At 38.7% G+C, this 23,895-nt stretch overlaps 1 protein-coding gene and 1 non-coding gene across 3 annotated transcripts in view; both read right to left on the minus strand.

Annotated features, from left to right (window-relative positions):
* PRKAA1 (protein kinase AMP-activated catalytic subunit alpha 1) overlaps positions 1-23,895 on the minus strand; it is a 40,444-nt gene that overhangs the window by 14,071 nt on the left and 2,478 nt on the right. For both annotated transcript variants that reach the window (XM_030926786.1, XM_030926787.1), the window contains exons 2-3: positions 4,009-4,150; positions 1,952-2,045 (exon numbers count right to left, since the gene is read on the minus strand). In XM_030926786.1, the coding sequence (XP_030782646.1) occupies positions 1,952-2,045; positions 4,009-4,150 (236 nt within the window). The remainder of the gene's footprint in view (positions 1-1,951; positions 2,046-4,008; positions 4,151-23,895) is intronic.
* LOC115896686 lies at positions 17,482-17,616 on the minus strand. Its single transcript, XR_004056590.1, has one exon. It is a non-coding gene; the product is annotated as a small nucleolar RNA SNORA57 (small nucleolar RNA).

A 23,895-nucleotide genomic window follows, 5' to 3' on the forward strand; every position in this document is an offset into this window, starting at 1 on the left:
AAAATACATTTCCAATTAAACATAGCAGATTAAATCTTTTGTCTCCAACTCTTGAAACATCACTAAAATGACATCAGCAATAAAAGAGGCATATAAAGACAAAAAGAACAAAAGAGACAGCAGTAATCAAGAGGAGTCAAGTCACCAAGGAGGACAATAGATGAACAGTAATAAAGACTAAGCCTACAGGGGTAGAAACCAGAAAAAAATAAATGTCTGCACACAAAGCCCTGGGAAGCCTTAGAAACTGGAAACATAGGGAACTGCTCAAGGTAGAAGTGAGAGATGAGCTGAAAACAGGACAAGAGCTTGAAGTTAGGAAGCTTTTAAACTCACCCATATTGGGGAATAAGACGTATAATTTACTCTAATAAGGCTGAACCAGCTCTGTTCTCAAGGACACCAAGGCAGGGATAAGGCATCCTAAGGAAAACATGGGGGCTAAGAGAAAGTCAACATACTAACTAGTGAGACTTGCATCTCTTTTCCCCACTCAGCTCCTGCAGCACTGGCAGTTAAGCTAAGGCCTTTAAGGAAATGGGAAGGTTTCTTCTGGAGCAAATATCTGATCCAAGAAAACGTATTTGTTATTATTAACATTTGGTGTACAGTAATAAAATAGACAAATCCCTACGTATTCAAGCTATGGGAAAAGCCAGCAATCAATAAGTTCCACCTATATAAGCCTGGCATTTAGTACCTTATTCTTAAATATTTAGTGGACAACCAAGAATCACCAAATATCTGAAAAAGGGCCATGCATCAAAGACAAAAATGAATAAAATGAACAGAAAAAAATGGGGAGCAGAGAGCACAGAAGGTACAGAACAAGATGGAACGGAGGAAAACTTGTTTTAAAATGCCATCCTCAGACTAGGTTATTACATCTGTGAGGCAAATAACAGCAGACTAAATAAATGAAAATTTCAGAAAATAAGAAACTTTTGAAATAGAAAATATGGGTGCTGAAATTTTAATATTCAACTGGTAAAACTGAAGAAATACCCACAAGGTAAAACCAAGAAATAAACAACAGAAAAGATAAGAAAAAAATATATCAATTGTGCCTGTTTCCCATTTCTCCAGGCAGAACTTTTTTTTGTTTGTTTGTTTTGGTAAGGAGAAGCAGGAGTAAAGAAGGGTAGTATCTGAAATAGAAATGAATCATATTAAGAAATAGTAAAATCAAAATTAACTTGGTTAATAAGTTTGATTTTGTTGAAAGCAGACATGCTATATAGAACAAATTAATGAGTAATGTAAATAACTTAAGATTGGGAGTGAGACAAGCTTTCTTTTCAGGGCTAGATACAGCTCTCCCACAAAGGGGCTTTTGCATACCACATAACCTGGGTATGAGAAAAAGTATGGGCATAGGGCAGTGTTGAGTTTTTGTAGCTGTAACTTAAGGTAGTGTTCAAAATGTCCTGTAAAATTCCTGCCAGCTCTAAATTCTTTGTATCTAATTCCTACCTCCTTCATGGAGCCTGTTTTTACTACTCCAGGTACATGAGATTTCTGAAACCATAACATGAATGCAATTTAAATGTGGCTAGAATTGACTGGCAAGGCCTAGATCTTTAAGTAATAATATATTTTGTAAGGATTAATTACATTAAAATACATATACAAAGTGTTTGTATACCCTGGAAGCATAAGTCTGAGGATTATGAGTTCTGGGGCTCAAGCCAATTCTGTTATTAATAAATCACGTTACTGTAAGCAAACATATAAGCCATGAGGCTCAGTATCCACATCTGTATAAACAGGCTAAGGAGATAATCTTGAGGATCCTTTCTAGTTGTAAACAGTTTATGATTCTAAACAAACATATAACTAAGGGAACTGGTTATTAAATAGACCTCTTAAAATTGCTTGCTGACATTTTGATGCTAGTAAAGGATAAAGGAGAGTTACAAAATACATAAAGAATTAAATCAGAACAGCTTACCCTTCCATTCTTACAGATATAATCAAATAGCTCTCCTCCTGAGACATATTCCATCACCATGAAAATATCAGATGGTGTACTGATGACCTGGTACCTGGTGAGAGAAAACATTGTCTACGAATATTAAAACATGTATATTCATTCATTCAATAAATATTTACTAAGCACCTATAGTATACCAGGTACTATGCTAGGAGCTGGGAAGACTGCAGGAAACAAAAATTCTCTGCTCTCATGGAGTTCATGTTCCAGGAACCAGGAAACAGACACTAAATAAATTAAGCAATATCTCAGGCGGTGGAACATGCTATGAAGAAAAATAAAGCAAATTAAGGGGAATCTTTGTATACAGAGTGTTCAAGGAAGGCCTCTAATAAAGTAACATTTGAGCTGAGCCTAAAAGAAGAATGGGAACAAATTATGTAATTAGGAGGAAAGTGAACCCAGGAGAGGGAATAGCAACTGCAAAAGTCCCCAAGTAGAAGCCTGCTTGGCATGTTCAAGGAATATTAAGAGAGAAATCGGATGTAGAGTCAAAGGTGTTAACTGCAGGCCAGAGGACACAGAATTTTACAAGCCATGATAAGGCTTTGGCTTTTACTCCAAGGAAGATGAAAAGCTATTATATGTTTTAACCAGTCATGTGATCTGGCATATGAAAAGGAAAACTATGGCAGCAGTGTGAAGAATTAATTGTCAACAGTAAAGGTAGACACAGGAGGTTACTTCAGGATTTCGTGAGACAGATGAAGGTGGCTGAGACCAGGTTGACAGTGATAAAGGAACTGGGAAGCAGTCACATCCTAGCTTGATTGTGAAGGAAGAAATGAAATGGGTGGTAGAAAGTGAAAGAAACAGGGAAGTTAAAAATGGTTCCTAAGTTTTAGCCCTGGGTAACTGGCTATTAGCCAAGATGGTACAAACTGTGGGAAGAGCAGGTTTGGGAGAGTAATAAAGAGTTCATTTTGGGCCGGGTTGAGTTTTAAATGCCTTGCGAATATACAAATGGAAATGTAAAGTCAGCAGTGAGCATGAGTCTGGTGTAAGAAGAGATCTTAAAGCAAGAGATGTACATTTAGGGGTGGTCAGCATATGGATGGTATTTAAAACCATAGCACTCAACAAATGAGAAGAGGTGAGAGTGAAACAAATTTGAGTCAGCCAGTTCAGGAGAAAAACCTAAGCAGCTTTAAGTTATTGCCTGCGTAACAAAGCAGAAGCTGAGCAGGAAATATGTTATTTGTAGACTCTACAACTGGCAACTGTAAAACAACAGTAAGATTACTGCCCTTTTGAAATACTGGATTCCTGAAATTTTGTTATCTGTATGGTCAGGTGTAAGCAGGATGGGGAAAAACCCTTTCTACTATCGCATTCTCGCTAGTGAGGCTAACTGACATCATGTGGGCATTTGGAGGTCAAGAGTTTTCACTAGCAGATCATTGCTGGTTTTACTGCAAGCAGTGGGGCACCAAACATTATCAGAAGGGCATCTTTCCAGAAGAGAGGAAAGAATGAGAAGGTAACAGCTGATAAGCACAAGGGCAAAACATGAACATAGGCTTAAATGACCACCAGTGGGGTTAGAAAAATACATGAACGGGAAGAAACTTTGTTTGTTTGTTTGTTTGAGACAGAGTTTCGCTTTTGTTGCCCAAGCTGGAGTGCAATGGCATGATCTCAGCTCACTGCAACCTCCACCTCCCACGTTCAAGCCATTCTCCAGCCTCAGCCTCCCGAGTAGCTGGGATTACAGGCACCCAGCACCATGAGCAGCTAATTTTTGTATTTTTAGTGGAGACAGGGTTTCACCATGTTGGCCAGGCTGGTCTCGTACTCCTGACCTCAGGTGATCCGCCTGCCTCAGCCTCCACTTTGTAATTCCAAAGTGCTGGAATTACAGGTGTAAGCCACTGCACACGGCCGAGGGAGAAACTTTTCAAAACCCTCAGGAAACAAAAAGAAGTGTCAGTCATTTTTCTCGCTTGTCACATTAAGTAGGTTAACAAAAAAGATGAAAAGATAACTGGACTGTATTTAATATAAACAGAGCTTACAGTTTAATTATATGAGGATGCCTGAAAAGCTTGAGGTTCTGAATTTCTCTGCGGATTTTTCCTACCACATCAAGGCTCCGAATCTTCTGTCGATTGAGTATCTTCACAGCAACTTTATGCCCAGTCAATTCATGTTTGCCAACTGTAAAAGAAGTAGTTTTAATAAATTAGTACTAAGTATGATTAATAATATATTTACACATATTCTGGCCGGGTGCGGTGGTTTACACCTGTAATCCCAGCACTTTGGGAGGCCAAGGCAGGTAGATGACTTGAGGTCACGAGTTCGAAACCAGTCTGGCCAACATGGCAAAACCCCATCTCTACTAAAAAATACAAAAATTAATGGCCAGGCATGGTGGCTTATGCCTGTAATCCCAGCACTTTGGGAGGCCAAGGCGGGCAGATCACCTGAGATCAGGAGTTCGAGACCAGCCTGGCTAACATGGTGAAACCTCGTTTCTACTAAAACCACAAAAATTTGGAGGGGCGTGCTGGCACGTGGCTGTAATCCCAGCTACTCAGGAGGCTGAGGCAGGAGAATCGCTTGAACCTGGGAGACAGAGGTTGCAGTGAGCCGAGATTATTCCATTGCACTCCAGCTTGGGTAACAAGAGCAAAACTCTGTCTCAAACAAACAAAAAAATAACAAAAATCAGCTGGGTGTGGTGGTGCATGCCTGTAATCCCAGCTACTTGGGAGGTGAAACAGGAGAATCACTTGAACCCGGGAGGCAGAGGTTGCAGTGAGCCCAGATTGCACCACTGCACTCCAGCCTGGGGTGATGATTGAGATGCTGCCTCAACAAAACAAAAGTCATAATATATTTAGACATATTATAAGAGTAGTTATCTAGCATTCTCAGAAAATAGCTAAGCAAATGTAAGTTCTTTTCTCTTTTGCCAGATTCATCCCAAATGTTCAGATGTTTAAGAGTGATTACGTAGGAGAATACGTAAGAAATTGGTAACAGTGGTTTCTTCCAGAAAATAAAGCTAGAAGACTAAAGGACGAGAGGAAGTATACCTTTTTGTATTTTTGTATTTTTAAATTCTTTTAATTTTTCACCTTTTAACCTATCATACATATAGACTGAAATTTTTCTTTTAGTATCATTTATATGGATATTAAAACATAGAAATTGGTGTAACCAACATTATATAGTCAGATACAGAACAGTTCCATCATCCCAAAAGACTCTCATGCCATAGATACATTTCCCCATCCATAACCTCTTATACCTTTGAAATTCTGGTTCATGTGCATGTGGTTTCTAGTTTTTTTGGTTTCTCTATTTTTAATTTTTTTTCTGTTTTTTAATTTTTTTTATTTTTTTATTTTTTTTTATTTTTTTGAGACAGGGTATCACTCTATCACCCAGGGTGGAGTGCAGTGTCACAATCACAGCTCAATGCAGCCTTAACCTCCCCAGGCTCAGGTGATCCTCCCATCTCAGCCTCCCAAGTAGCTGGGACTACAGGCAGACCCCACACACACCCAGCTAATTTTTTTGTATTTTTCTGTAGAAATCAGGTTTCACCATATTGACCAGGATGGTCTCAAACTCCTGGGTTCAAGCAATCCACCAGCCTCAACTTCCCAAAGTGCTAGGTTTACACGTGTGAGCCACCATGCCCAGTCTCTATTTTTTAAAATGCAGTTAAAAATCAAGGGAAAAAAAATCAAGTCATTTTGTCTTTCCATTTTAAATGCTATCACTAGACGGTCAGTGGTGACAGAATTTGGGTTTAGGACATAATCCCAAAAGACACAATCCCAAATGCCATAATCCCAAATGTTGAAATCCCAAAAGATCAAAATCCCTAAAATCTAAAATTCCAAAAATCACAATCCCAAAAGAACAAAATCCTAAAAACAGAATTCTGGAAAAATAATTTGTAGAAAGTTATCTAAAGACACTTATTTCCATTTTTAAAAGATGTATTTGAGAAACATGAAAACACAATGGAATAGTTCATAGGCCCCTTTACACAATAAAAGAAGCACTAATAACCTATTTTTGCAAGCATAAACACTCAGGTATACTAACAACCACTGCATGGGAATAATAGGAACAGATAAACTGTATTCATGAAAAAACAGATTAAAAGCAAAATGAATAAACATATCACTATGGTTGGTAATCAGGTGCACCCAGATTCATAACTGCGGTCATCTGAAATACGAGACAACCTGAATCTTCTGACAAGATCAATCAAAAACTGCAATGGGTCACTACCACTTGCACAAAAACCGCAATAGAGTCACCCAAAGAGCCAAGATCTTGAGAAATTTTACCTTTCACAAATACAAATGAACAAAATGGACATCATTTACTGAGCAAGTTTCAACATTTTTATATACATGCACAATGCTTACACATTGAATCACATCGTGATAATGCACTTTCATGGAGTCAAATATGCAAAGAAAAAGTGCATAAAATGAGTTAGAATTCTCTAAAAGCCTTTACAAAATTTATACCTGCAGTATTAGACATGAGGCAAAGATAAAATACATAGCATAGCAAATTGGCACTATGTGTGAAAGGGCAGAAGTCATACCTGATTGAATAATTTGGCAGGGGAGCTTTCTTATATTTTTCACCTGCATATTCACTTCTGTGATCTTCAAAACATTCACTTGTGTTTAGACTAGAGCGGTTGTGGCCTAAATATTTTGTAAGTATATGCTGACCATTTAGAAATTATTGCTTGGTCATTACAATTAAGTGATTTTCTGTTTTCACAACACCAATAATAATTAGCTTTTAAACTTTTCTCTTTCACCATTAAGTAGCCTAGTATACTTAATTTATCACAGACTTTTTGAAAGGGAACAATTTCACGGGTCTCTTCCATTGTGCTGTAAGGAATACAGTAAGAAGAAATGATATTTGGCTTTCTCAATACCAAATCTGTATTAGTCAGCATTCTCCAGAGAGACATAACCAATAAGATGTATATATACATAGATATATGAGAGATGATTTATTAGGGGAATTGGCTCATGTGATTATAGTGGCTGATAAGTTCCACGACAGGCCATTTTCAAGCTGGAGAGACCCTGGCATGCTGGTAGCTTGGCTCAGTCTAAAGACCTCAGAACCAAGCCAAACCAGGTCTCAGTCTGAGGCTGAAAGACCAGGACCCAAGGGGCTGCTGCTGTTATGTCCTAGAGTCCAAAGACCAACAAGCCTGGAGTTCTGATGTCCAATTCAGCAGAAGAAAAGTCTGTTCCAGCTCTCAGAAAGGCAACAATTTGTTCTCTCTGGGTCTCCAGCAGATTTAATGGTGGCTACCAACATTGAGGGCAGATCTTCCCCACCTAGTCCACTCAGACTCACATGCTAATCTCACAGACAAACCCAAAGTAATGCTTTAACAGGTTTCTAGGTATTCCTTAATCCAGTCAAGCTGATACCTAAAAATAAATTCATGAATCCACCCCTAAATTTGGCACCCATAAACCATCTCCTTAAGCCATACTTAATTTCCAAATAAATATAATAAAAAGGCAATCCGTTCCACCTAACATGATGCAAGTGAAGTGATGCAACCATCTTTCATACAACCGAATATGCACTAATTTCTACCCCAGGTGTTGGCTTGCAGCATTTCAACATTTGGGATTTTAATATTTCACAATTATGATTTTCAGGATTTTAGATGTGTGAGATTTTTAGAATTTAGGGATTCTGATTTTTAGAGATTTTGATCTTTCAGTATTTCAACATTTGGGATTATGGCATTAGGGATTGTGTCTTTTGGTGTTATGATCAGCATCAGTAGAATTTAGACAGTCATGAGGCTAAGTCTCCAAAAATTTCACCTTTGTGCACCCTTTCTCAGGAACCTACTGGAGAATATATATTCCATCAAAATCAGGAAGAAACCCAAGAAAGATGGCATGGAATCCAGTAAAGAAGGGATCCAATACAGTAGAAAAACTAAGAGAATCTCAAAATGGTGAAGCAAAGTCACAGTAACAGATATGGAGAAGGCCTAGAAGGCAACAAATCCAGATAGGAATGTGACAAAGAATGCAAAATAGTTATTCTGGGGGTAGGAGGACAGATAATCTAACAAGTTTAGAAATATGGAATATCATATTGAGAAATTTTACAAAGGCACTGGAAGATGTGAGAAATTAAGCCTTAGGTTAAAAAAATTAAACAAATGAAAAAACATGAGATAATTCATGAATGCCAGTAAAACTTAAAGTTCTGTAAGAAATAAAACATAGTCATAGATACTGACTTAGCAAATAGTATTTACACAGCCACAATTATGAAAAAACAAATATAGGTTTTTTAAAAGTATGATATAACTATATTAGAAGGATGGGGATCTAGTATGAAATGTACAAGAGAAAGAAGGAGGGCAACCCTATAATCACAGCTGAAATCAACTGTGAAGATGAAGCACATTTTGCTTTCTAGTAAGGCGTTCTCCAATCTCCAGTACTAATTAGATGTGATTAAAAGCAGCCAACTTGACTGTTAAAGCTTGCTTCAGGAAGTACCTTCTTTCTTAGAACAAGTAGGCTGAAACCTAAGCATGGTACTAAACACATCCTCCAAGAATCTCCAAGCTCTGGCTTGGCACAGACTTTCTCTTGATAGCTGCTCAGCTGAAATAGGACTGGGAAACAGCCAGGATACTGGATAATACTGGTGGACTCAGACTTGGAAAGAATACTAAGACAGAATCCATTTGGGCCTGAACTTCCAAACCACCACAAACCAACCAAACTCCTATGATACCCTGCTCAACTGAATTTCAACCTCAATTAACTTTAAGAAACAATTGGAGCTTATCCAAAACTCTGGACATATATTCTGTCATTTAATAAGGAACTGGAATCAGAATTCAAAGCATTCTCTTAAATTCATTATTTTGGCATTATATACTGAGCATCTCCTACATGCCAGTTAATGCTGCTGGAGAAAACAGTATTGACCAAAAGCAACCTGGGCTATGGGACCTTCCCAACCTGTAATGATGACAAAAATAACACTAAAGTACGAAAAAGCAAAAAGTCTTGTAATACAAAAGAATAAAACAAAAAAAGAATAGACATTAAACTCACCTATGAAATGCATTGATTGTATTAGCAAAATGTATTAACTATTTTCAGAGTGATAAGAAAATAGAGGAGGTAAGAAATCAGAGCAGAGCAAGAATTTTACAACAATACAATTAAAATCATGTAGAAAACAGTAGGTTGTAGCAATAATAATGTGATGGGAAATTTTATAGAACACCTAACAAAAAATGAGGAGGAAATTAGCAAAAATGGGAGGGAATGTGGTAACTATGGAATAGGGAATTGAGTATAATTTAACTCACGAGTAATAAGGAGCAGAATATTAACCCACCTGTGAATAACAGAAGCCCCCCAACCACCCAAAAGGCATAATAAACAGAACAAAATCCATAACCAATCAAGATATACCATAAAACTTTTTTCTAATACTTGAGCATTTCATCAAATTATAAATTAATTGTTTTAAAGTATGGTGGTATAACTTCTTCCCTTTTGAAGTAATAAATAACAAAAGTATGATTGTATCACAGTGGCAGGAAGAAGGGCAATGCCCTGACAGCAATGTCAAGAGACCATTCAAACTCATAAACACACATAAATTACATGATCAGGATATTTGTTTTTAATCTGTAGTTTTCCAAGAATTTGATTTAAAAGTCGATGAAAAAATGTGCATAAATATGTTCATTACAGTGTATTATGTAAGAAAAAATGGCTGACCAATTTCAGAGAACAGTTTAATACATGGTTATTCCAACCTAACAGACTCTCCTAGGAAAACAATAGAAAATGTTCTTATAAACATGAAAAACAAGTTATATATGCACTTTACATTTTTTAGCTACACAAAAAAATTTATATAAAAATGGTAATACGCTAAAATGAAAATAGTTATTCCACTGTGATCCTTTTTTTTTTTTTTTTAATACTTTAAGTTCTAGGGTACATGTGCATAACGTGCAGGTTTGTTACATATGTATACTTATGCCATGTTGGTGTGCTGCACCTATCAACTCGTCAGCACCCATCAATTCAAGAAACTACCATCAGAGTGAACAGGCAACCTACAGAATGGGAGAACATTTTTGCAACCTACTCATCTGACAAAGGGCTAATATCCAGAATCTACAAAGAACTCAAACAAATAGACAAGAAAAAAACAACCCCATCAAAAAGTGGGGAAAGGATATGAACAGACATTTCTCAAAAGAAGACATTCATACAGCCAACAGACACATGAAAAAATGCTCATCATCACTCGCCATCAGAGAAATGCAAATCAAAACCACAATGAGATACCATCTCACACCAGTTAGAATGGCAATCATTAAGAAGTCAGGAAACAACAGGTGTTGGAGAGGATGTGGAGAAATAGGAACACTTTTACACTGTTGGTGGGATTGTAAACTAGTTCAACCATTATGGAAAACAGTATGGCAATTCCTCAAGGATCTAGAACTAAATGTACCATATGACCCAGCCATCCCACTACTGGGTATATACCCAAAGGATTATAAATTATTCTACTACAAAGACACATGCACACGTATGTTTATTGCGGCACTATTCACAATAGCAAAGACTTGGAATCAACCCAAATGTCCATCTGTGACAGACTGGATTAAGAAAATGTGGCACATATACACCATGGAATACTATGCAGCCATAAAAAAGGATGAGTTTGCGCCCTTTGTAGGGACATGGATGCAGCTGGAAACCATCATTCTTAGCAAACTATCACAAGAACAGAAAACCAAATACCGCATGTTCTCACTCATAGGTGGGAACTGAACAATGAGATCACTTGGACCCGGGAAGGGGAACATCACACACTGGGGCCTATCATGGGGAGGGGGGAGGAGGGAGGGATTGATTTTGTATTCTTACCAGTTAGAAAAAAAATTTCCAAGGCTGGGCGCGGTGGCTCAAGCCTGTAATCTGAGCACTTTGGGAGGACGAGGTGGGCGGATCACAAGGTCAGGAATTTGAGACCAGTTTGGCCAACATGGTGAAACCCCATCTCTACTAAAAATAAAAAAAAAATTAGCCAGGTGTATTGGCATGTACCTGTAATCCCAGCTACTTAGGAGGCTGAGGCAGGAGAATCACTTGAACCCGAGAGGCAGAGGTTGCAGTGAGCGGAGATCTTGCCACTGCACTCCAGCCTGGGCAAAAGAGCAAGATTCCATCTCAAAAAAATAAATAAATAAAAATATTTTCCAAATAGGGGAAAAAACAATTACAAGTAGTATTAGCAGATTCACCTTTTTTGGGAGTAGAGTTGAATAGGGTTGAACCCCTAATTCCAGTTGCACAATGTGAAAGCATTATGTATACAAAGCATAGATTGTATAGTCACACAGACCTCGGTTTTATTCCTATTTGAAGGTACTTACTAGATGTTTGACTTGGGCAAGTTAAAAAAAGTCAACCTTCTATTTACTCATCTGTAAAATAAGAATACCGCATACTCCATAAGGGTGACTATAATAAATACATGAAATAGTGTTTGTAAAGCACTTTCCACAATGCCTGGCACATAGGAAGTGATTGATAAATGGTAGCTATTATTATTTAGGGTTATTTATTTTCCACTGCTCCCAGACCTGTTCCCCCATCTTTATCTAATCAGCCCTGAATTATTTGTTTTAATCTCTGAATAGCCAGTTTTATCTCAGCTCTGACTGGTGCTCCCTATCCATGTAGATGCAATAGCATTTCTTTATCCAGGTACATAAGTGCTAAATAAATAATAGCTGTCATTTTAATGTATCTAGCTCCCATTGCCATATACTTCAATCCCTCCAACCCGTTCCACCACTCCTACCCCACCACCACTACCATCAATCCTCAGATTTCTGCCTTCCAAAGGTCAACTCATTTCCTGACTTTGGTTAATGTTCAACAGATTACTATCAGACATACACATAACACCAATCCTTGACAGTGATTTCACCTACTACAGGAACACTTGTTTGGTCACAGAAGAACACAGAGGAAAAAAGCAACTTAATTTGATGTGAGTTTTAATAAACAAGGGTTTGTTTTTTTTTTTAACAAAAACAATTTTCTACAACATAAATCTAGTTCCATTACAATACATAATTAAGGTATACAACTTACTAGTTAATATTTGTAGCATACTCACTTTGTACCCAAACATACTGACACACTCTTACCAAACTGGAAGATCTGGCAGTAGCAACATTTTACAGGAAACTGAGGCACAGAAAGATGAAATAACTTGCCCAAAGTTACACAGCTAATGAATGGAAAAGCCAAAACTTCAACCCAGGTCAAACTTGAAAAGTTATGCTTTTTCCAAACATGGTAAGTGAAATTTGATAATTTTTTAAAAAGATAATCCTCAGAAAGACATGTAAACATACACATCCTTTTTATAAAACATAAATGGAAGTTAAACATATCAGAGAAATTCTTAATGTATACACAGTTTTGAAAAGAACAGACTGAATTCCCCATACTACTAAGAATTACCCAAAAATGCATTCAATCATACAAATTCACTCATTCAAGAAATATTTGAGTACCAGTTGGTACTCCCACTGTGTTCCAGGCACTGCTACTATGACCTCCTTCCTGTATCAGAACATGAATCCAGTGTACTGAAAACCTGTCTCATATCAATTTCAATGTCTTAGGATTCCACAGATTTTATTTTATTTTATTATTTTATTTCATTTCATTTCATTATTTTATTTTATTCATTTATTGTTTAAGATGGAGTTTAGCTCTTTATTTTATTTTATTATTTTATTTTATTCATTTATTTTTTAAGATGGAGTTTAGCTCTTACTGCCCAGGCTGGAGTGCTATGGCGTGATCTCGGCTCACTACAACCTCCGCCTCTTGGGTTCAAGCGATTCTCCTACCTCAGCCTCCCAAGTAGCTGGGATTACAGGCACCTACCACCTCGCCTGGCTAATTTTTGTATGTTTAGTAGAGACGGGGTTTCACCCTGTTGGTCAGGCTGGTCTTGAACTCCTGACCTCGGGTGATCTGCGCCCCCTCAGCCTCCCAAAGTGCTGGGATTACAGGCATAAGCCACCGCGCCCAGCCCACAGACATTTTATTAATAAATTCTATCAAACAAATTTAAAAGTTACTCAAAAACTAAGAAAGAAAGCATAAAACTAAAAGCATACAAAATATAAAAACAAGTGTAGTGAAGTGAATAACGTCCCCACAAAATCCATGTCAACCCAGAATCTCTGATTGTTATATTATTTGGAAATAGGATCTTTACAGATGTGGTTAGTGAAGGATTTGAAGATGAAATCTTACTGGATTTAGAGTGAGCCCTATATCTAATGCCTGGTATCCTTACAAGAAGAGGAGAGAACACACACACACAGAGAGCTAGCAAGCAAGAGAGCGCAGCCATGTGAAGACAGAGGCAGAGACTGGAGTTATGCTATTACAAACCAAGGAACGTCAGGAGCCACAAGAAGCTGGAAGAGGGCCGGGCACGGTGGTTCACGCCTGTAATCCCAGCACTTTGGGAGGCCGAGGCAGGCGGATCACCTGAGGTCAGGAGTTCGAGACCAGCCTGGCCAACATGGCGAAACCCCATCTCTACTAAAAATACAAAAATTACCCAGGCGTGGCAGAACGCACCTGTAGTCCCAGCTACTTGGGAGACTGAGGCAAGAGAATCACTTGTTGAATCCAGGAGGAGGAGGTTGCAGTGAAATGAGATCACGCCACTGCACTCTATTCTGGGTGACAGAATGAGACTCTGTCTCAAGGAAAAAAAAAAAAAAGCAGCAGCAGCAGGAAGAGGCAAGGAACAGATTCTCTACTAGAGCCTTCAGAAGAAACATGGCCCTGATGGCCATTTGATTTCAAATTTCTGACCTCCAGCACTGGCAAAGAATAATTTTCTGTTGCTGTAAGTCATTGAGTCTGTGGCATTGTTACTGCAACCCTAGAAATGGATATAGTTAGTTTATCAGTTGAAAAGTAGATTTTCTGAAGAAGTACATAATCACAGAGCTGAGGAATAGTGTAACTGAACTGAAAAATTCAATAAAGGGGTTCAACTGCAGGCTACATCAACCAGAAGAAACGATTAGTAATTAGAAGACAGGCCACTGGAAATCACACGACTTGAGGAAGAAAAGGATAAAGAATGAAAAACAGTGGTCAGGCATGGTGGCTCCCGCCTGTAATCCCAGCACCTTGGGAGGCCAAGGCAGGCGGAGCACTTGAGGTTAGGAGTTCAAAACCGGCCTGGCCAACATAGTGAAACCCTGTCTCTACTAAAAACACACACACAAAAAAAATTAGTTGTGAGTCATGGTGTACGCCTGTAATCCTAGCTACTTGGGAGGCTGAGGTGGGAGGATCGCTTGAAAAGAGCAGGCAGAGGCTGCAGTAAGCCGAGATCTTGCCACTGCACTCTGGCCTAGGCAACAAAGTGAGACTTCGTCTCAAACAAACAAACAAAAAGAAACAGAAAAAGAAATGGTAAAGGAAGTTCTTCAAGCTGAAGAAAGAGGACACTAATGAGTAACAAGAAAACACATGAAAAGTATAAAACTCAATGGAAAAAGTAAGTATATTGTCAAACCCAAAACACACTAATACTGTAATGGTGGTGAGTAAATCAATTATATATCTAATATAAAGGTTAAAAGAGAAAACTACTAAGAATAGTTAAAGCTAGCCAGGCACGGTGGCTCACACCTATAATCCCAGCACTTTGAGAGGCCGAAGCAAGTGGATCACCTGAGGCTGGGAGTTTGAGACCAGCCTGACCAACATGGAGAAACCCCATCTCTACTAAAAATACAAAATTAGCCGGGGGTGGTGACACATGACTGTAATCCCAGCTACTCACAAGGCTGAGGCAGGAGAATAGCTTGAACCCCTGGGAGGCGGAGGCTGGGGTGAGCCAAGATCGCGCTGTTGCACTCCAGCCTAGGCAACAAGAGTGAAACTCCGTCTCAAAAAAATAATAATAATAAAGCTACAATAATCTGTTAAAGATACAAATTATTTTTAAAATGTATATTGTGACATCATGAACATAAAACATGGAGGAGGGGGAGTAAAAACATAGAATTTGTGTATGTGATCAAAGTTAACTTGTTACCAGCTTATATACCAGTTATAAGATGTTTTATGTAAGCCACAGGGTAACTACAAAGCAAAAGCCTTTGCTTTTGCAAAAGATAAAAAGAAAAACTCCAAAGCGAACCACTACAGAAAGCTATTGAGCCACAAAGGGGAAAAGTAATAGTGAAAGGAACAAAGGTTCTACAGAAAAACTAGAAAACAATTAACAAAATGGCACTACTAAGTCCTTACCTATCAATAATTACTTTGATTTTAAATAGATTAAATTATCCAAACAATAGGCATAGAGTGGCTAAATGGATAAAAAACAAGACCCAACTCTACGCTGCCTATAACAGAGACTCACTTCACTATAAAGGACACTCACAGACCTCATAGACTGAAAATGAAGGGACTGAAAAAAGATATTCCATACAAATGCAAACAGAAAGAGAAGAGAGGTAGCTATACTTATTTCAGACAAAATAGACTTTAGGTCCAAAGAGAACAAAGCTGGAGGCATCACACTACCATGTTTGAAAATATATTACAAACCTACAGTAATTAAAACATCATGGCACTGACATAAAAAGACATGTCAACCAATGGAATAGGATGAAGAGCCCAGAATAAATGCATATATCTACAGTCAATGGATTTTTGACAAAGGTGCCAAGACTACACAATGGGGAAAGGACAGTCTCTTCAATAATGTTATTTGAAAAACTGGATAGCCACATACAGAAGAATGGAAATGGACCCTTATCTCACCCCTTAACAAGCATCAACTTAAAATGGATTAAATTTAAGACCTGAAATTATAAATCTACTAGAAGAAAACTTAGATGAGAAGCTCCATGACACAGGGGTGGACAATTATTTCTTGGATATGACCCCCGAATGCACAGGCAACAAAAGCAATAATAAACAAATGGGATGACATCAAACTAAAAAGCTTCTGTACAGCAAAAAACAAACAGGCCGGGCACAGTGGCTTACGCCTGTAATCCCAACACTTTGGCAGGCTGCGGCAGGCGGATCAGAAGGTCAGGAGTTCGAGAGCAGCCTGACCAACATGGTGAAGCCCTGTCTCTACTAAAAATACAAAATTAGCTGAGCATAGTGGTGCACACCTATAGTCCCAGCTACTCATGAGGCTGAGGCAGGAGAATCACTTGAACCAGGGAGGCAGAGGTTGCTGTGAGCCAACTGCACTCCAGCCTGGGCGACAGAGTGAGACACTGTCTCAAAAATAAAAATAAAAAATAAAAAAGACAAACAAATGGCCAACAGATAGATTAAAAAATGCTGAACAGGCTGGGCGCGGTGGCTCAAGCCTGTAATCCCAGCACTTTGGGAGGCCAAGGCGGGTGGATCACGAGGTCAGGAGATCGAGACCCTCCTGGCTAACACGGTGAAACCCCGTCTCTACTAAAAATACAAAACACTAGCCGGGCGCGGTGGCGGGCGCCTGTAGTCCCAGCTACTCGGAGGCTGAGGCGGGAGAATGGCGGGAACCCCAAAAAAAAAAAAAAAATGCTGAACATCTCTAATCATAAGAGAAATGCAAATTAAAGCCACAATAAGGTATCTCCTCACACCTGTTAGACTGGCTATTATCAAAAAGGTGAAAGATAAGTATTCGCAAGGACACAGAGAAATGGAACACATTTAACGCACCGTTGGTGGAACTATAAATACAGCCATTTTGTAAAACAGTATAGAGGTTCCTCACAAAACTAAAAATAGAATTACTATATGATCCAGCAATCCCATTACTGAGTATAAATCCAAAGGAATTGAAATCAGTATGTCAGAGGTGTCTAAGACTCACTTATATTTGGAATCTAAAAAAGGCAAACTCACAGAAGTAGAGAGTAGAATGGTGATTACCAGTAGCTCGGGTAAGTGGGGCTGGAGGGGAAAAGGAAGATATTGGTCAATGGCTACAAAAAATTTAGGGAACACGATCCTGGTGTTGTACTGCATAGCATCATGATTACAGTTAATATATTAATTTTTCAAAAGGGTTAAAAAAGGGAACTTTAAATGTTCTCACCACAAAGTAATGATAAATATTTGAGGAGATAGATATACTACTTGGCCTGATTTGATCAGTGTAGAATGTATACATGTATCAAAACATCACATTGTGCCCCACAAATATATACAATTGTTATTTATTCATTAAAGATAGATTTTCTTTTTTATTTCTTTATGGTAGGAATGGCCTTTATTGGATGCAATGGGAAGCAAAAGAGGAGACCTGAAATCAAATGAGAAAGCATAAGCATCCTCAGGAGCAGCCCACTGGATCTCAGTTCTGCCCTGCTCAGAGAAGTTCAGTATCCAGGCAACTGAGGACAGAACTGGCTGGTACCAAAGACATGATTTGAGGGGGTCAGAGCCCCTTTCCCTCTGCTTCCATACATAACAGGGAGCAGGACCACACAGTCAGTCCCTGACAAGAAAAGGAGGGTGGATTTTCTGAAGTATGATATTCACCATTAAAATTAACAAGTTAACAAAAGTAGTATTTTTTGAAAACAGCTTTTCTAATTGTACTACACATGGTCACGACTTCTTAAATAGAACACACTGTACATGAAGACTGGGAACCAAGCAAATGTTAACTTATGAGTATCAACTGCTCCTTATACCCTCACACAGTGACAACAGTGGGAGTTATTTAGTGGGATAGGGTTTTTTGCTCCCAGCCTAGAAAGTTCCAGCTCCTGTAGTTTTCTGCTTTTTGAATTTGTATCCCAGCCTTTATAGCCTATCAGGAATCAACTCTTTTTCTTTTTCTTTTTCTTTTTGTTGAGATGGAGTCTCACTCTATCACTAGGCTGGAGTGCAGTGGTGCAATCTCGGCTCACTGCAACCTGCACCTCCCAGGTTCAAGTGATTCTCCTGCCTCAGCCTCCTGAGTAGCTGAGACTACGGGAATGTGCCACGCCCAGCTAATTTTGTATTTTTACTAGAGATGGGGTTCTCACCATGTGGGCCAGGGAGGTCTCCATCTCCTGACCTCGTGATCCACCCACCTCCCACTGTGCCCAGCCCAGGATTCTACTCTTAAATCCCCTCTCCAATGTTCTGCGTGGGGATTCTAATTTTCTATGGGCTAGAAAAATAATAAAACGAAAACTATTAGAATAAATTTTCTAAAGCATGCTCTACAAAACACTAGAACTGAAGACTCTCCAGGGAAAAAGATTGCATAATCAACTATGTCTGGGAAAGGATGTATATTTCCTACATTTCCATTTGGTAGGAAATAACTTTTTTTTTAAGATGGAGTCTCGCTCTATCGCCCAGGCTGGAGTGCAGTGGCGCGATCTCGGCTCACTGCAACCTCCGCCTCCCAAGTTCAAGTGATTCTCCTACCTCAGGCTCCAGAGTAGCTACGGCTAAAGGGGCCCGCCACCATGCCCGGCTAATTTTTGTATTTTTAATAGAGACAGGGTTTCACCATATTGCCCAGACTAGTCTTGAACTCCTGACCTTGTTCTCCGCCCGCCTCGGCCTCCCAAAGTGCTGGGATTATAGGCATGACCCACCACGCCCAGTCACATTTATTATTTAATGTGTTAATAATAAGCACAGTGAGTCCCTTTCGTAGACTCACTATGCTTATTAACACGTTAAAGCTCTGAGAAGTCCTAAAGAAACCTCGTAAATTTTGTATAACATGATTATTCCCGATTTTAATTTGATACAAATTTTTTCCTCTAAGAGTCTGAAATAATATCCCAACACTGATGACTCTAAAATGTTCTCATTTAGGGTGGGCAATATCCCCTCCACGTTACACATTCTTCCCCTCCCTCTTTCATCTCAGCAAAATCTTGGTAATTGAAGGCCATCATATTATAATCTGTTACATTTCCCTTACTCGAAGCAACAGAAACATTTCCCTGAATCCAGTTACCAACATACCTCAATATTAAAATTTAAGTAGCATAATACTTTTTTTTTTTTTTTTGAGATGGAGTCTCACTCTATCGCCAGGCTGGAGCGCAGTAGCACAATCTCGGCTCACTGCAACCTCCACCTCCCAGGTTCAAGTGATTTTCCTGCCTCATCCTGCCAAGTAGCTGGGACAACAGGCACATGCCACCACGCCCAGCTATTTTTGTATTTTTAGTAGAGATTGGGTTTCACCATGTTGGCCACGATGATCTCAATATCTTGACCTCGTGATCCACCCGCCTCGGCCTCCCAAAGTGCTGGGATTACAGGCATAAGCCACTGCGCCCGGCCTTCAGTAGCATAATACTTTTTAAAACATGGCATCTAACAGCTTAGGAGACACTCACATTATCACATTTGAGCATAAACCTATGATGGAGGTATTGTCCTTTACAGATAAAGAAACTGAGGTCCTAAGAGATTCTATAAGTTGTGGAAGTAAAGCTATTGTGATCAAGTTGGGACAGGTCTTCTGACTCCAAGTCTTTCGACCTATCCACTCTCCCCATCATCACTGTGCAGTGAGAGGGACAAAAGGCTTGGCATGGTATCAGAAACTAAACTGTTTTCTCAAAACCAGGCTAAATATTCTCCCCAGTGAGTAAACTCAGCTGTAGCCAAACTAAATGCTGTTCCATAGTCAATCAATGAATGTAGTAAATGGACTTCTGTCAGGCATATGCATTACTTAAGGGATTCCCCCCTTTTACAAAATTCAAACTTTATTCTTCAGACTGTTAGTTTTTAGAATAGTGCTAAGGTTTTGCTTTTAAATGAAATGGAAGATAAATATTTTGGCCATGGAAGACTTGCACGTTACTCAGAGCAAAGGTTACCAGCATTCACAATGCACTCCTCACAAGAATAGCAGATTAGTCAACTAAATATTAGCTAACAACCATGCTAGTGCTATCTAAGGGAACTTTGTCTAACTGCATAACATTGTAACAAATGCTCTTCTAATTGGATATATAATCCTGAAGGGAAACAAGATCATACTTTGAAACAGAGGATTTTAATAGGACAGAGAAGCAGCAAAGATAGAAATATCTACTAAAGATATTCTAGACACCTAACCATTTCATTCCCACTTTAAAATTGAAAGAATAAAAACGTGTTAAGGAAATAGCTTAATCCTGGGGAAGGGTGGGCTTTAAAAGCTATGGATGGTAATTTAAGAAAGCAAACAAAACATTTCAAGCACACCAAGGGCATTCCACATACCCATGAGCCACCATCAGCAATAAAACATTACAGATACAACTCAAGCCCTGCATGACTCCTCCCAGATTCCCTTATCCTTCATCTGTCCTCAGAAGTAACCACTATCCTGAATTTGATGTTTGTGTTTCCCACGTTTATATATTTTTACATGGTTATGAATCCATAAAAAATATAGTAACATTATTTTTCATGTTTATTTTTATAAATATAATTGTATATATTTTGGTAACACAATACCTGCACTATACACACAATTCAAAAGTACAAAAGTATCTACAGTGCAACACAGTGTCCTCCTGTACCTGGTCCCCTATATTGAGCAACTAACGTAAGGAAGCTTGTGTGTATCTTTAAAGAGACACACTCTATATATAAAAGCAGTCACACTTAAGATACAGATTTGCCCCTGCCTTTTATACATAAGTGGTAGGCATATTAAACACATTGTTCTACTTTTTCCTCTTAAAAATACACCCTGGAAATTGTTCTCTAAAATATACAAAGTTCTTCCCTTTTTCTTCCTTAATGTTTGCAAGGTATTTCACTACATGGATAAACCATTACTATTACACTATTAGAAAGGTTACTTCCAAAGTTTTGTATTAATATTTACAACAATATGGCAGTGAATAACCCATTATTTCATACACATGAGTACATCTATAGAATAATTCCTAGAAGTTGAATTGTTAGGTTAATTTTAATAAATGCTGTCACACTCATGTAGAGGTAGGATACCAATTTATACTCCACCAGCATAGTATGAGTGGTTCTGTAGGTTTTTAAAATTTATATAAATAACAGCAGACTATACATATTCTTATATAACTTGCCTTTGAGGTCTAACCTTATACTTTTAAGATTCGTTCACAATGATATATATACCTCTAGTTCATGTTTATATTTTTTACTTATAGGAATTTTTAAATAACTTTGATGATTCATTCACAAAGAGTACAGTTACCTACGCAGTTGAAATTGCAGTTTCACACAGAAATACGAACTTAGACCAAGCTTGGTGGCTCACACCTGTAATCCCAGCACTTTGGGAGGCCGAGATGGGTGGATCACCTGAGGTCAGGAGTTCGAGACTAGCCTGGCCAATGTGGTGAAACCCCGTCTCTACTAAAAATACAAAAAAAAATTAACCAGGCATAGTGGTGGGTGCCTATAATCCCAACTACTTGGGAGGCTGAGGCTGAAGAATCGCTTGAACCCAGGAGGTGGAGGTTGCAGTGAGCTGAGATTGCACCATTGCAATCCAGCCTGGGAGACAAGAGTGAAACTCCATCTCAAAAAAAAAAAGAGAAATACTTACCAACTTAATAGTTTATATGTATAAATAACTCATTTGCCGAAGACACACCCAGCCTACCAAAGAGATCATCTTCTCTAGAAAAATTAACAAAGACTGCCATTTTAATGATATGACTCTGCTCATCCATGCTTTTTTTGGGCAGAGGGAAGGCCCACAAGGGCATGGAACCTAACACCTTGATAACTAGAAGTTAAAAAAAAAGATGCGCTGGAAACAATAAAGACAATTCAAGCATAATCACAAAATAACCCTAGTTTTCTGTAAACTTTCCTCTCTAAATGCTACCACTAAGTAACCAAACAAATTTTTTGGCCTATAAGAGAAAACAATCACTCCGAACTTCCAGCCTACTCTCCCCGCAAAATTAAATTTCCTATAAGCATGGACTATCATACTGGGACTTTTTCTGCATATCAACATCATATATTTTATTAGATCCCTCTTCATGTTAAATTTACCAATATGTATAACTAATTTTTAAAGCTTTCTTTACTCCAAATTGTCTAAATATATGGCTAACCCTATTATTTGCAAGAAGTCTAGCATAATTAAGGCTGTTGGTGTTAATTACCAACATCACCACGATAGTGGCCATTTCTGCCTGTTCACTGAGTGAGTATGTCCCCCTTTCTCTCTCCTAACAACACCCATTTATGTGTAGGTGTTTACCCTGTCCCCCTACACTATCCAAGTACTTAGAAGATGTCTCCTGGCCCAACACGGTGGTTCAGGCCTGTAATCCCAGCACTTCAGGAGGCCGAGGCGGGTAGGATCACCTGAGGTCAGAGGTTCCAGAGTCTGGCCAACATGGTGAAACTCCATCTCTACTAAAAATACAAAAATTAGCAGGACGTGTTGGCACACATCTGTAATCCCAGCTACTAGGGAGGCTGGGGCAGAAGAATCACTTGAACCCAGGAGGCAGAGGTTGCAATGAGCTGAGATCACGCCAATGCACTCCAGCATGGGTGACAAGAGTGAAACTCTGTCTCCAAAAAAAAAAAAAGTGTTCCCTGTTCACCACATCCACACTAACATTTACTGCTTTTTTGATTTTTTTATTATGGCCATTCTTGCAGGAGTGAGGTGGTATCAACTGTGGTTTTGATTTGCATTTCCCTGATCATTAGTGATGTTGAGCATTTTTTCATGTTTCTTGGCCATTTGTGTATCTTCTTTTGAGAATTATCTACTCACGTCTTTAGCCCACTTTTTGATGGGACTGTTTGTTTTTTTTCTTACATATTTGTTTGAGTTCATTGTAGATTCTGGATATTAGTCCTTTTTCAGATGTATTGATTAGGAAGATTTTCTCCCACTGTGTGGGTTGTCTGTTTACTCTGCTGACTGTTCCTTTTCCTGTGCAAAAGCTCTTCAGTTTTATTAGGTCCCAGCTATTTTTCTTTGTTTTTATTGCATTTGCTTTTGGGTTCTTGGTCATTAAATCCTTGCCTAAGCCAATGTCTAGAAGGGTTTTTCCAATGTTATCTTCCAGAATTTTTATAGTTTCAGGTCTTAGGTTTAAGTCCTTAATCCATCTTGAGTTGATTTTTGTATGAGGTTGAGAGGTGAGAATCCAGTTTCATTCTCCTACATGTGGCTGGCCAATTATCCCAGCACCATTTGTTGAAAAGGGTAAACAGGGAACATTTCTACACTGCTGGTGGGAATGTAAACTAGTACAGCTGCTATGGAAAACAGTGTGGATATTCCTTAAAGAACTAAAAGTAGAACTACCATTTGATCCAGCAATCCCTTCTGAAAAGAAGTCATTATTCTAAAAAGATACTTGCATATGCATGTTTACAGCAGCACAATTCACAATTGCAAAATCATGGAACCAATCCAAATGCCCATTAATCAATGTATGGATAAAGAAACTGTGGTATATATATACATGACAGAATACTACGCAGCCATAAAAAGGAATGAATTAACATCATTTGCAGTGACCTGGATAAGAGTGGAGACTATTATTCTAAGTGAAGTAACTCAGGAATGGAAAACCAACATAGTATGTTCTCATCACTGATATGTGGGAGCTAAGCTATGAGGACGCAAAGGCATAAGAATGATACAGTGGACTTTGGGGACTTGGGGGGAAGAGGGGGAGGGGGGGAGGGATAAAAGACTACAAATATGGTGCAGTATATACTACTCAGGTGATAGGTGCAGCAAAATCTCACAAATCACCACTAAAGAACTTATGTAACCAAATACCATCTGTACTCCAAAAACTT

This window comes from Rhinopithecus roxellana, chromosome 3 (assembly GCF_007565055.1).
Source record: "Rhinopithecus roxellana isolate Shanxi Qingling chromosome 3, ASM756505v1, whole genome shotgun sequence".
NCBI lineage: Eukaryota > Metazoa > Chordata > Mammalia > Primates > Cercopithecidae > Rhinopithecus > Rhinopithecus roxellana.